The 14,089-nt window shown below is 48.9% G+C and overlaps 2 protein-coding genes and 1 long non-coding RNA gene across 3 annotated transcripts; 1 reads left to right on the top strand and 2 right to left on the bottom strand.

Moving 5' to 3' along the window:
* The first annotated feature begins 57 nt into the window (after window positions 1-57).
* Window positions 58-3,241, top strand: LOC147198829 (uncharacterized). The gene is made up of 3 exons (XR_015102019.1): window positions 58-205; window positions 2,226-2,344; window positions 2,835-3,241. It is a non-coding gene; the product is annotated as an uncharacterized LOC147198829 (long non-coding RNA).
* A 55-nt stretch (window positions 3,242-3,296) lies between these two features.
* LOC147198830 (high affinity choline transporter 1-like) lies at window positions 3,297-8,299 on the bottom strand. The gene is made up of 8 exons (XM_086121849.1): window positions 8,071-8,299; window positions 7,835-7,951; window positions 6,801-6,956; window positions 6,467-6,615; window positions 6,213-6,356; window positions 5,869-6,022; window positions 5,276-5,493; window positions 3,297-5,156 (listed from the first exon to the last, which is right to left on the bottom strand). The coding sequence occupies exons 1-8, from the start codon at window positions 8,252-8,254 to the stop codon at window positions 4,626-4,628; spliced, it is 1,653 nt and encodes a 550-aa protein (XP_085977975.1). The 5' UTR covers window positions 8,255-8,299; the 3' UTR covers window positions 3,297-4,625.
* Window positions 8,300-10,492: 2,193 nt separating this feature from the next.
* Window positions 10,493-13,986, bottom strand: LOC147198831 (high affinity choline transporter 1-like). The gene is made up of 9 exons (XM_086121484.1): window positions 13,844-13,986; window positions 13,484-13,688; window positions 13,246-13,362; window positions 12,857-13,012; window positions 12,543-12,691; window positions 12,281-12,424; window positions 11,961-12,114; window positions 11,369-11,586; window positions 10,493-11,249 (listed from the first exon to the last, which is right to left on the bottom strand). The coding sequence occupies exons 2-9, from the start codon at window positions 13,665-13,667 to the stop codon at window positions 10,719-10,721; spliced, it is 1,653 nt and encodes a 550-aa protein (XP_085977610.1). The 5' UTR covers window positions 13,668-13,688; window positions 13,844-13,986; the 3' UTR covers window positions 10,493-10,718.
* Between the last annotated feature and the right edge of the window lie 103 nt (window positions 13,987-14,089).

The following is a 14,089-nucleotide window of genomic DNA, read 5'->3' on the forward strand; positions in this document are numbered from 1 at the left end:
CATTCTTGAGAACAATTTTCGACTGTCTTGTTCCTGATTTCTCGCCAAGCTGTTTGAGGAGAAGCACCTGACGGAACGTCAAAAGTGGCGGGAGGAGAAGATGGCGCTGATTGGTCAAATCAAGGAGGCGGAGGACAAGCGCAACCTGGAAATGAAGAAGTTTGCGGAGGACCGAGAGCGCTACCTGGCCCGGCAGGCCGAGCTGGTGAGCTGCCCTGGTCTTAAATCGGCATGGTCGAGAGTCGTCATGTCATATTCCTTGCATTCCTTTGGGTGTTGTTTCCCCCCCTGAATGTTGCATCGCTGTCACCAACTGGTATTTTCCTTCTGCTGTAATTTGAAATGTCGCTTGCTGGACGTTGTCAACGTTGCTGAATTCTGCCTGCATTCTCATACATAAGGCGCATCGGATTACCGTATTGGCCCAAATATAAGACGGCCCCCTCTTTTTCAAGACTCAAGTTTGAAAAGAGACTTTTTGAACACCAAATTAATTTTTATACAGAAAATAATTACAGTACATCTGAAACTAATGATTATCACAATATATTTGAGAGAAATAGCATGTTATTTTGCCTCATTCAAATCTAAAGTGCAATCACATTCGTAAATGAATGGCTTCTGGTTTTTGAAATGTAAATTACATCATAACTTCTCCTCAGCTGCCGGTTAACCTGGCCGATCATCGACCCACCTTTCTCCAGATTGTCACTACGTTTCTCCATTTTCTGTTATCTCTTCTATTATTTTCTTCTCTTTTCCTCGTTACCGCTATTTTTTATTTTTCTTCTTCGTGCTACCGCTATTTTTATTTTTATTCTTCGTGGCAGGGGTTCAGCATTCGCTTCAATGATATCTGGCGCCATCTAGCGTCGTGAATGGGTTTAATGTCTAGACCCCGAATATAAGACGACCCCCACTTTTTCAGTCTTCTTTCAATGCAAAAAACACGGTCTTATATTCGGGCCAATACGGTATAATGCGCACTGTTGGAAAATTTTAGATGCGCCTGACAGTGCGAAAAATACGGTACTAACTTATGGATAATTTGTTCTGAAAAGTCTGATTCATAGCAAATCATATGAAAACCAAAGCAATATTTCGCATAGAAAATGACACTCTGGAATCAATAGAAACAAGTTATGAAATGGCTTAATGAACATGAAACATGACTTGTATCTTTTTTTTTTTAAGCCACTGCAAGTGATGGTACCGGTGTTGTCAATGTGTCATGTTGCTATGGCAATGCTCACATTGATTGCCTATGTCAGCAATCCTTCATGTGGCTTACATGTCAACTAGTAAGCCTCAAAATGATCTTACTAGTGAACTAGTGGGCGTTTTGTGGCTTACATGTTCACTAGTAAGCCTCACAATGATCTTACTAGTGAACTAGCGGGCGTTTTGGGGCATACATGTCAACTAGTAAGCATCAAAATGATCTTACTAGTGAACTAGTGGGCGTTTTGCGGCTTACATGTCAACTAGTAAGCTTCAAAATGATCTTACTAGTGAACTAGTGGGCGTTTTGTGGCTTACATGTTCACTAGTAAGCCTCACAATGATCTTACTAGTGAACTAGCGGGCGTTTTGGGGCATACATGTCAACTAGTAAGCATCAAAATGATCTTACTAGTGAACTAGTGGGCGTTTTGCGGCTTACATGTCAACTAGTAAGCTTCAAAATGATCTTACTAGTGAACTAGTGGGCGTTTTGTGGCTTACATGTTCACTAGTAAGCGTCAAAATGATCTTACTAGTGAACTAGTGGGCACATTTATGGCCTTACATGTTCACTAGTAAGCGTCAAAATGATCTTACTAGTGAACTAGTGGGCGTTTTGTGGCTTACATGTTCACTAGTAAGCGTCAAAATGATCTTACTAGTGAACTAGTGGGCACATTTATGGCCTTACATGTTCACTAGTAAGCGTCAAAATGATCTTACTAGTGAACTAGTGGGCGTTTTGTGGCTTACATGTTCACTAGTAAGCGTCAAAATGATCTTACTAGTGAACTAGTGGGCACATTTATGGCCTTACATGTTCACTAGTAAGCGTCAAAATGATCTTACTAGTGAACTAGTGGGCGTTTTGTGGCTTACATGTTCACTAGTAAGCGTCAAAATGATCTTACTAGTGAACTAGTGGGCAATATGGAATAAATACTCAAAGGGCTTGCCTGGCAAGCCCTCTGAGTATTTATTCATCCGTGATTGTATTGTAGACCAATGAGAGCACGTCCGACAGACACGTGGACTTCGGGCAGCCAATCATGATGCATTTCGAGCCAAGCCCCAACAAAAACGGAGGAGAAAACTTTCAGACGCATTGAAAGCTTTTCGGGTAAATATTACTCTTGTTGTTACACAAAATGTTGTTTTACGATTATTTTAGGCGGCAAAGTTATGGTGTAAATGTCAAATATATGGTCAATTTATCAAGATGAAGCCTGCTTAAAAATTTGCTCCAACGATTTCGGAGATGTGTCTGACTTTGACAGCAATGGCGGCAGTTCAACGCTGACAGTCGCAGTCGGGTGCAGATTTATTTCGGCAGGACTTTCTCAAATCTGCCGTTTGCTCTGACAGTTCTCTGTCTGACAGTCACATTTTGTCTTATTACTCACAAGCTAATTGACATTTAAAAAAGAGTTAAAGTTAATGTTTGGAACATGATTTTGCTCTTACTGTTTGCTGCCTTAGTTGGTTTGAATTATTCGCTGCCTGCATTACATGAAGTACATTTTTTAATATTCCCAAGACTGTAACTGTGCATTATAAATAATGTAACATTTGCACTATGTTTTACTGGATCTACAACTAAACTAAACTAGGTCCTCGTTTCTGGGAGAGTCCACAGCACCTCCTGCATCACAACCATTCTGCCGGCACACCGTCAGCAGCACGATGTTTCTAACGGGAGCTGGAGGGTGATCAGCTTCATTGAAGAACAGGTGGAGGAGAGGCACAACGTTTGTCATCTGTGATATGTTTTTAGACTTTTCTCCTCATTAAAAAAAACGGTGTATGTTTTGTTAATTTCATGATATAGTTCTTGTATTTAAATATTTTAACAATCAAATATTTTTCAACTGTGTTTTGGATATGAATTGTATGAAATAAATCAGTGAAGCCCCAATCAAATTCTACTCCATCTAATCTGCTCGATCACACTGCTGTCAAGATGCTGTAAATAATGCCTTCATTCATGACTGTAGAAACCCCAGAACGGTAAACATGTGATTATTTTATTTTAAAATATAAGAAGCCTATGTTTTTCAATTGTGCTCATTTTCGTTGTATTGATAGATGAGCCGGTTTGGGGACATCATCAACCAAGCTGCTGCTCCAATTGCAATGCGATGTCCTGCTCTCCTAAATTCGCATCTACACCACAAATTATAGCATCCTAACTGATTTAGCAACAACTGAAAATTCACATCATTATTTAGGGAGAATATGTTGCAGAACTGTTGCATTATATGGTGCCGTATTAATTTTATTTAGTATAGCATACATATATAAAAGTGGAAAGATACTGTAGAGCTGTACCATTACTCTTTATCTCCGTGTACATAATAAATAAACATCACCTACAGATACATTGACTGGTAAAAATTGCTTGATTCCTTCTGTATACTGTAGATATCACGCAAATGGCGGTAAATAATTGTGAAAGCTCAGGCGGTAAATAATTGTGAAAGCTCAGGCGGTAAATAATTGTGAAAGCTCAGAATCAGGTTTTAAAGGTTAATTTTTTGCTGGGTGGTGCTCTTATCGTGGAGCCAATAGGAGGTGTTCACTTCTGGCACTGTCCTGCCTCCTGATTAGCATTTAGCGTAACTAGTGTACAAGTGAACATTTTGCCATCACTAGTTAACTAGTTAAATCAAACGACCATTTAACTAGTTGACTAGTGAGTAGGGTGACATCCACTAGTGCGACATTTTGACTTCACTAGTCGAACTAGTGAAGTCAAAATGTCGCACGAGTGGATATTTGGGGCATCACTGGTGAGCAAGTAACATTTTTGGACTCACTAGTTGGATATCAAGGCTTTAACGGTCTTAAACTAGTGCACTATCAATGTTTTATCCTCCACTAGTTAACTAGTGGATATTTCAGCTCCCACTAGTTAACTAGTGCAGGAAATCATAGGCCACTAGTTAACATGTTAGAACAATCCACGTTTCACTAGTTAACATGTTAACACTTTTTAAACGTTACTAGTAAACTAGTAAGACTTTGAACCTCACTAGTTTGGTCTAGTGGGCCACTAGGGCATAAAAAAGCTGACTAGCAGGGAAGTTCCCTCTGCTTGTGTGCTTCCAGGTGTCACTAGTTAGAATTTTGTCAGCACTAGTTGGACAAAAGTGGCACTAGTTGCCAAAAATGAGTGGCTAGTGAGGATTTCTGTGCAACTAGTTCGACATTCGGTGTCACTAGTGTGGCCGAGTGTCGAACTAGTACTGAAAGAGATTGAACTAGTGTAACACACTTATGTTTGATATCAGGGATTTGGAATAAATGCTCAAATGGCTCGCCATACGCTTGCGCGTGCGTGCATGCGTGCGCGTGTGTGTGTGTTGGCAATAAAGTCAATTTAATTTGGAGTGTCTGCTGACTCAGCGGCCAGTGGTCAACATGGGCCCGGCGGCGTCGAGGGTGTTCTCCACGCACGCGGGGTCCTGGGTGGGGGTGGCGGTGGGCTTCTGGAAAATGTGCAAAACGTCCCAGGCGGCAGGAAGCAGGCGGTGGCGGAAGACCCGGGACGCCAGGAAGGAGAAGAACAAGATGGAAGCCAGAGAGCAGAGCATGGCGAAGGTTTTGACGGGGAAGTACTGCACGTAGACGCCAGCACGGTGGTCCCAGATGCCGCCCGGGAAGCGCAACACGGGCGGCAGGGCCAGCAGGGGCTCACCGCTCAACGCGCGCACGGCCAAGCCCGCCACGCCGCCCAGGATGGCGCCGTACATGTTGGTGACGGGAAAGAAGACGGCACAGAGCAGCTGCGGGAAAATCACGTTGTAGCCAATCTCGGCCCCCACGAACCAGAAGAGGATCACGCTGGTCTTCAGGCGGGTCAGCGCCGTCCCGACCACGCCCACCACCACCACCGTCGCCCGGATGGCCAACTGCAGCTCGCGCTCCGAAGCCTGCCAGACCACAAATTCACCGTCTCCACTTCAGTATGGTGTCCCCCCTTTCCCACACACGTGATCAGCCTTCATTCCGCCACAATGCCCTTTCACGCTGACTTTTGCGGCTTTCGCACCTGCGGCCTGAAGATGTTGTTGTAGAGGTTGGCGGTGAAGACGGAGGCGGCAGACAGCAGGGCGGAGTCGGCCGACGACATGACGGCGGCGGCGACGCAGCTGATGCCCATGATGGAGACGTACGACGGCGTCAGGGTCTGCAGCACCAGGGGAAGAACCAGCGCCGCCTCGTCACGTTCGTAAGGGGACGGAGAACCGTATGATGTCGCGTTCCAGTCTGAAGACAGAACGTGCACCTCACTTTCAACTTCAACGGTCCTTCCATCCGTTTCAACAGCGCTTATCCTGAACAGGAGAGCCTATCCCGGCTGACTATGGGCGAAAGGCGGACTACACCCTAAACTGGTCACCAGTCAGTGACAGGCCACATATGGAGACAAAAAAAACAAACATCCGCAGCCCTGTTTACATAGTCACTAAATAAGACTGACATACAGCACACCCCTTTGACACGAACCTTTGCCCCTTTTACACAAACATATGAAGTGACACATACAGACCTTCCCAACTTCATACGGACAAACATGAGAACTAATGTGTGCGTCGTCGACACAGCCCATCTATGCATCCTAAAATTTCAAGGCACTCTCACCTGTCGATGCCCCCACGGCCCCCAGCAGCACCGGCGGGATGCAGAACACGATGAAGACGGCGGCGGAGATGAAGCAAACGCGCTTGGCGGTGGACGGGGACGATGCAGACAGCGTCCTCTGGTGGAAGGACTGAAATCCCAGGCTGCCCAAAGCCTGAGAGAACAGAGGCCGACCCCCCCCCCCACACACACACACACGCACACACACAAACACACGCACACACACCTCAGTACTGGCGTGCCCATTACTTACTCACTCATTGCATGTGTGTGTGTGTGAATGTGAGATTGCGTGTGTGTGTGCATGCGTGTTTGTCCACGTGCGAGTGCCTCCACGCACTCACCAAGAAGAAGTAGTTATCCACGAGGATCCATATGTTGCTGACGTTCCAGTCGCCGACCCAGGGCGCGTGCAGCGTGTTGTTCATCATCGTGGAACCGATGCGCGCCACGTGAGGATTGGACACCGCGAACGGAACGCACAGCCACTAAACGAACGTACGCACATGCACACACACGCACACGCGCAATGAGGGAATGAGCGGTCAGTCTGCGAGTGAGTGAGTGAGGGGGGGGGGGGTGACGGGGTGTTTGCCACCAGACTGAAGAAGATGAGGAGCAGCTGGATGACGTCGGTGTAGGCCACCGAGTAGAGGCCGCCCAACAGCGTGTACGTGATGGCCACGCAAGCCGAGATCCAGACGCACACGCTGAACGGCATGTCCAGGACCACGCTCATGGTCACGCCTGAAAGCAAGCGCGCACACACACCACGCACGATGTCACGACGGGGACACGCTGCACGTGCGCTTGGTGTGTGTGGTGGTGTGGTAAGTTTGTTCGTGGGTTTATGTGCGGAGGAGCGTATGTGCCAATGTGTCTGCGTGGCACGATGCAAACTTGTGCGAGTACATGCGTTGCGTGCGCATCACCCAGGGCGGTGAGGGTGCAGGGCACCCAGAAGACGTCGAGCAAGAGCGAGATGCAGCTGAAGACGGCCGTCAGGCCTTTGCCGTACTTGCGCTGGAAGGGATCCATCATGGTGACACATTGGGTCGCGCGCATCGGCCCAGCGAACGCCAGCCCGCCTGTTGGAGAGCCAACATCATCTTGGCAATCGGCCGATAAAAAAGCTCGCACACTTAATTTATGTGCTTGTTTCAAACTGACAATGTGTAGTTTTCTGTTTCGTTGGACAGCAAAAAACAGCAAATATTATCTGCCAAACTGCCACATGGACTGAGAGGAGTTGCGTTCACTGCCACCATACAATGCCTGGATCTCCAATTTTTGTTCACAAGTCAAAGGGAAAAAAATGATCTCATATGATGTCTCAGACCTCAACACCTGTTGTGAGTCACTTTTATCTCAAAGCACCACTGCATAGCCCTTTTATATTGATTAAATTAGCGAAGTGCAATAGAAATTATAATCATTATTATTAGTAGTAATAATAATATATGTATAATAATAATAATAATAATAGATTTTATTTATAAGCGCCTTTCAAGACACCCAAGGACACTTTACAATAACAAAAAACACAAAACAATACGGGTTGAGCAGCGGCAGCCAAAACGCGCCAGCGTTCACTCAACCCGAAAGTCAGAAAGAAACAAGGGAGGGAGAAGGGGAGAAAAAAAAAACCACGCTCGAACTACCCTCATTTGAGGATAATTTGAGTGAGGCAAAAAACTCCTGCACAAGCATATGACAGTTACAACAGGTCACAAGACATAAATAATTCGCGCATTAGTCAAGAAACGGCATCGTGAACAGATTTGAAATAGCCCGTAGTGTCTGCCCAAGTCTTTACGCGGAGATGGGTAAGCAGAATTGTTCTCTAGTTTTTGTTTGCGATGTGGAATGCTGCTGATCTCCAACAACGTATGCACGCGCCCTCTGGCATTCGGTCATCGGCATAGATATAATGTGTGTGTGTGTGTGTGTGTGTGTGTATATTTACCAATAATAAAGGATGTGCTGTATCCCAGAGTGACAGCTGTGGCCCAGGCCACGCCCATGGAGGGTGTGTACACCATCTCGGCGAGACCCACGATTATGCCGCCTCCGACCCACGTGGCTCCGGGAAAGAAGAACAAGCACGCTGATTCGGTGGGGGAACCTCACCCCCACCCACCACCACACCAAAAACAAACAAAAAAAAAAACAAGATGGAAAGTTGCATGCAAAGATGCTCACCTGTCATGGTGAAGACACCCACCAGCAGGCTGATGCTACGGTTTGCAAGCAACGACATCTCCAGGGTGCCGCTCACCTGCTTGCGCTTCAACCTCCTGGACCTGACTGACGCCCAGATCCCGATGCCGAGGACCAGTGCGTAGAAGAAGACCATGGAGATGATGCCCGGAATGTTGGCGGCCATCTCGGACTGAAAGACACTCCTCTGCAAAAAAAAAAAAAAAATTTAATGGCGTGGAAGTTTCTTCTGGTTATCCAAACTTTTGCTACCACCAACAAATATATTCGTCAAGTTTTTTTTCAACGGAGGGTTTGGAAGAGTGTATAGGTAACTTCAATAAAAGACGCTGCGGCTGTACCATGAAGCTCATCAAGGTGAGTACGCGACAGGATTGACAGTGCTATGAAAACGACACATCATATTCCAACAAATGAAAAATCCAGTCCAATCTGATCTTCTGGAGCACTTGCTGTACACTATATGTCTGTCACTCTTATTGAGCTCACAATCTGCCCCACTGTCGTGCGGTCTTCCACAAGGCTCAATCCTGGGGCTTCTGCTGTTCTCACTGTATCTGCTCCATCTGAAGCTCCACTGCTATGCGGATGACTGTCAGATCTACAGTATGTCCCGCTGAGTTTTCTCATTGAGGCCACTTTTATTCTGTTGAGAGGAATTCAAGACCTGCATGCCACTAAATTTCTTGAATTTCACTGAATAAGAAGACAGAAGTGATGGTGTTTGGTCCCAGTGGCCCTTGTACATTCCACCCTGCGGACTTGGGTCCCATGGTTCCCTATCTTATGGCAACAGTCTCCAACTTGGGTCTTAAACTGCACAGTGATTTGACATTGGACTGGTAAATTGGTGCCATTGTTCAATCCAGCTTCTTTCATTTTAAGCAGCTGGCTAAAATAAAGCCTCTCCTTTCTCAAAAGCACTTTGAAACAGTCATTCATGCCTTCGTTACATCTCGGCTGAATTACTGTAACGCACTTGACTTTGGAGTCAGCCGATCCTCCATGAGGCGTCTCCAGTCGGTCCAGAATGCTGCTGATCGCCTCTTAAAATGCTACTCGTAAGAGGGAGCTCATAACTCCTACTCTGGCATCCCTTAGACTTGATATACGATATTTGCTCCATGTACAGCACTTTGTATACAGCGGTGGTTGTTTTTAAGTGGTTGAGAAATACACCTGAGTTGAGTTGAGAATTGTACATTCTCGTGAAGCTATTTCCAGAACTTGACTGGCAATGGGTGTGGTCCAATGTTGAAAGTTCTTTGAATGAACATTTGCATTGACAAATGTTAATTCTTGTTTGATATTCAGGACCAAGAAAAATATGTCAACAGCCGCACCTGGTTTAAGCCGTAGGGAAGGCTGAGTCGCAACTTGTGCAAACTTGCTTCGCAAAAATAATGAGGTGACAGCACTCGTCGCCGTCGTGTTTTTGCTCAGAGGTGGACAAAGTGAAGAAGATGCTGAGACGGCAAAACATCGGCTACGCGAGCCAATGCGCTGAGGCCTTGTCACGTGACCTCCAGCTGGCCAAAGAGGAAACGATAAGCGCTCACCAGAGCATCACGGTAACCTGCGGGGAGTTATTGATTGACTGTCAAAGGGTTCCCCACTCCACACACATACACACACGCACACACCTTTTGTTGCATCATTATTTCCGCTATGGATGAAAAAAATATCTGCACATGTAAAAGTAGTGCAGTCTAACTATATTTATGTTTGTTTGACACGGCGACTAATAAGGTGAACTTGCACCAGAGTTAAAGGTCCCCTTGGTACATTGCTCAAATTTACAAAAACACATCGTGAGAGTGAGCTTCCTTTTTCAGGGAATGACAGCCCCCCCCCCCCCCGCCCCCCGCGCCCGGTTCCGAGTGTTGTCAACCTGTCGGCACCTTCCAAGTGTGAGTGCCCAGAATGGCAGAAAATCCGTCCGGGTTCAGTAAAAATGAGATCGCGACCCGCTCTGGATGTTTCTTGATCAACATCACGGTGGAGTGGCAAGCGTCAGCTTACCTTGTGCCGCAAAAGACCGACGGCAGATGTTTGCTGCTTCCGTCTTTTTCTTCAACAAAACTGTCCACGTCGCCAAGTAGAGCATTTAGATGAGAGCGTCTGTCATTCGGATGTCACCTTGACTGCCTTTGAACCATGCCAAGCTTCTCCGTGCCAATTGTCGCATGTCTCCGCCCCTTGTCAGACATGCAACGCGATGACAGGAGAAGAGCTTTTAACCCATGACCGGACCGAAAGCGCTACCTGGCCGGGAAGGCTGAGCTGGTGAGCTGGCCTGGTCTTAAATCGGCATGGTCGAGAGTCATCACGTAATATTCCTTGCATTCCTTTGGGTGTTGTTTCTCCCCCGAATGTTGCATCGCTGTCACCAACAACACGCGCCTTTAATGACGCACCAATATTTATTTATATTGCGCTTTCACAACCGTGGCCAAATTTAAAATTCTACGTCCAAGAAATCAGAATATTAGTCCATACATAAGGCGCATCGGATTATAAATCGCACTGTTGGCGTTTGAGAAAATGGAATGCTTTTTCTGAAAAGTCAAGGTAGTGTGTGTGTGTGTGTGTTGGCAATAAAGTCAATTTAATTTGGAGTGTCTGCTGACTCAGCAGCCAGTGGTCAACATGGGCCCGGCGGCGTCGAGGGTGTTCTCCACGCACGCGGGGTCCTGGGTGGGGGTGGGGGTGGGCTTCTGGAAAACGTGCAAAACGTCCCAGGCGGCAGGAAGCAGGCGGTGGCGGAAGACCCGGGACGCCAGGAAGGAGAAGAACAAGATGGAAGCCAGAGAGCAGAGCATGGCGAAGGTTTTGACGGGGAAGTACTGCACGTAGACGCCAGCACGGTGGTCCCAGATGCCGCCCGGGAAGCGCAACACGGGCGGCAGGGCCAGCAGGGGCTCACCGCTCAACGCGCGCACGGCCAAGCCCGCCACGCCGCCCAGGATGGCGCCGTACATGTTGGTGACGGGAAAGAAGACGGCACAGAGCAGCTGCGGGAAAATCACGTTGTAGGAAATCTCGACCCCCACAAACCAGAAGAGGATCACGCTGGTCTTCAGGTGGGTCAGCGCCGTCCCGACCACGCCCACCACCACCACCGTCGCCCGGATGGCCAACTGCAGCTCGCGCTCCGACGCCTGCCAGACCACAAATTCACCGTCTCCACTTCAGTATGGTGTCCCCCCTTTCCCACACACGTGATCAGCCTTCATTCCGCCGCAAAGCCCTTTCACGCTGACTTTTGCAGCTTTCGCACCTGCGGCCTGAAGATGTTGTTGTAGAGGTTGGCGGTGAAGACGGAGGCGGCAGACAGCAGGGCGGAGTCGGCCGACGACATGACGGCGGCGGCGACGCAGCCGATGCCCATGATGGAAACGTACGACGGCGTCAGGGTCTGCAGCACCAGGGGAAGAACCAGCGCCGCCTCGTCACGTTCGTAAGGGGACGGAGAACCGTATGATGTCGCGTTCCAGTCTGAAGACAAAACGTGCACCTCACTTTCAACTTCAACGGTCCTTCCATCCGTTTCAACAGCGCTTATCCTGAACAGGAGAGCCTATCCCGGCTGACTATGGGCGAAAGGCGGACTACACCCTAAACTGGTCACCAGTCAGTGACAGGCCACATATGGAGACAAAAAAACAAACATCCGCAGCCCTGTTTACATAGTCACTAAATAAGACTGACATACAGCACACCCCTTTGACACGAACCTTTGCCCCTTTTACACAAACATATGAAGTGACACATACAGACCTTCCCAACTTCATACGGACAAACATGAGAACTAATGTGTGCGTCGTCGCCACAGCCCGTCTATGCATCCTCACGTTTCAAAGCGCTCTCACCTGTCGATGCCCCCACGGCCCCCAGCAGCACCGGGGGGATGCCGAAGACTATGAAGACGGCGGCGGAGATGAAGCAAACGCGCTTGGCGGTGGACGGGGACGATGCAGACAGCGTCCTCTGGTGGAAGGATTGATATCCCAGACTGCCCAAAGCCTGAGAGCGAATAGAGGCCGACCCCCCCCCCCCCCCCACACAGACACACAACATAGTACTTGCATGCCCTGAAAACAGGCATGTTCCTCACTCATTGCATGTGTGTGTGTGTGAATGTGAGATTGCGTGCGTGTTTGTCCACGTGCGAGTGCCTCCACTCACTCACCAAGAAGAAGTAGTTATCCACGAGGATCCATATGTTGCTGACGTTCCAGTCGCCGACCCAGGGCGCGTGCAGCGTGTTGTTCATCATCGTGGAACCGATGCGCGCCACGTGAGGATTGGACACCGCGAACGGAACGCACAGCCACTAAACGAACGTACGCACATGCACACACACGCACACGCGCAATGAGGGAATGAGCGGTCAGTCTGCGCGTGAGTGAGTGAGGGGGGGGGGGGGGGGGGGGTGACGGGGTGTTTGCCACCAGGCTGAAGAAGATGAGGAGCAGCTGGATGACGTCGGTGTAGGCCACCGAGTAGAGGCCGCCCAACAGCGTGTACGTGATGGCCACGCAAGCCGAGATCCAGACGCACACGCTGAACGGCATGTCCAGGACCACGCTCATGGTCACGCCTGAAAGCAAGCGCGCACACACACCACGCACGATGTCACGACGGGGACACGCTGCACGTGCGCTTGGTGCGTGTGGCAGTGTGTAAGTTTGGAACGCGTATGTGCCAATGTGTCTGCGTGGCACGATGCAAACTTGTGCGAGTGCATGCGTTGCGTGCGCATCACCCAGGCTGGTGAGGGTGGAGGGCACCCAGAAGACGTCGAGCAAGAGCGAGATGCAGCTGAAGACGGCCGTCAGGCCTTTGCCGTACTTGCGCTGGAAGGGATCCATCATGGTGACACATTGGGTCGCGCGCATCGGCCCAGCGAACGCCAGCCCGCCTGTTGGAGAGCCAACATCATCTTGGCAATCGGCCGTCGGGAAATAAAAAAGCTCTGCTGAATTGACTCCATTTTATTTTGCCACAAAAACAGCCCATACCCCTCCTTTTCTCTTTCCACTCCCCGCGTTCCATGTCCGCACGTACGATTTGCAAGCCTTCCAACTCGGCATGTGTGTCCGGAGTGGTCGATGTTAGCCACCACTCCAGATGTCGATTTATTTATTTACTTACCAATAATAAAGGATGAGCTATATCCCAGCGTGACAGCGGTGGCCCAGGCCGCGCCCATGGAGGGTGTGTACACCATCTCAGCCAGACCCACGATGAAGCCACCTCCGACCCACGTGGCTTCGGGAAAGAAGAACAACAAGCACGCTGACTCCGTGGGGGAACCTCACCCCCACCCACCACCACACCAAAAACAAACAAAAAAAGAACAAGATGGAAAGTTGCTTGGAAAGGTGCTCACCTGTCATGGTGAAGACCCCCACCAGCAGGCTGATGCTACGGTTGCCAAGCAACGACATCTCCAGGGTGCCGCTCACCTGCTTGCGCTTCTCCCTCCTGGACTTGACTGACGCCCAGATCCCGATGCCGAGGACAAGTGCGTAGAAGAAGATCATGGAGATGATGCCCGGAATGTTGGCGGCCATCTCGGACTGAAAGACACTCCTCTGCAAAAAAAAAAATATGTCAACCTGTCGGCACCTTCCAAGTGTGAGTGCCCAGAATGGCAGAAAATCCGTCCGGGTTCAGTAAAAATGAGATCGCGACCCGCTCTGGATGTTTCTTGATCAACATCACGGTGGAGTGGCAAGCGTCAGCTTACCTTGTGCCGCAAAAGACCGACGGCAGATGTTTGCTGCTTCCGTCTTTTTCTTCAACAAAACTGTCCACGTCGCCAAGTAGAGCATTTAGATGAGAGCGTCTGTCATTCGGATGTCACCTTGACTGCCTTTGAACCATGCCAAGCTTCTCCGTGCTTATTGTCGCATGTCTCCGCCCCTTGTCAGACATGCGACACAATGACAGGAGAAGAGCTTTTAACCCATGACCGGACCGAAAGCGCTACCTG

The sequence above is a fragment of the Hippocampus guttulatus genome, chromosome 10 (genome assembly GCF_054856545.1).
Source record: "Hippocampus guttulatus isolate MCC_2025c chromosome 10, RoL_Hgut_1.0, whole genome shotgun sequence".
Taxonomy (NCBI): Eukaryota; Metazoa; Chordata; class Actinopteri; order Syngnathiformes; family Syngnathidae; genus Hippocampus; species Hippocampus guttulatus.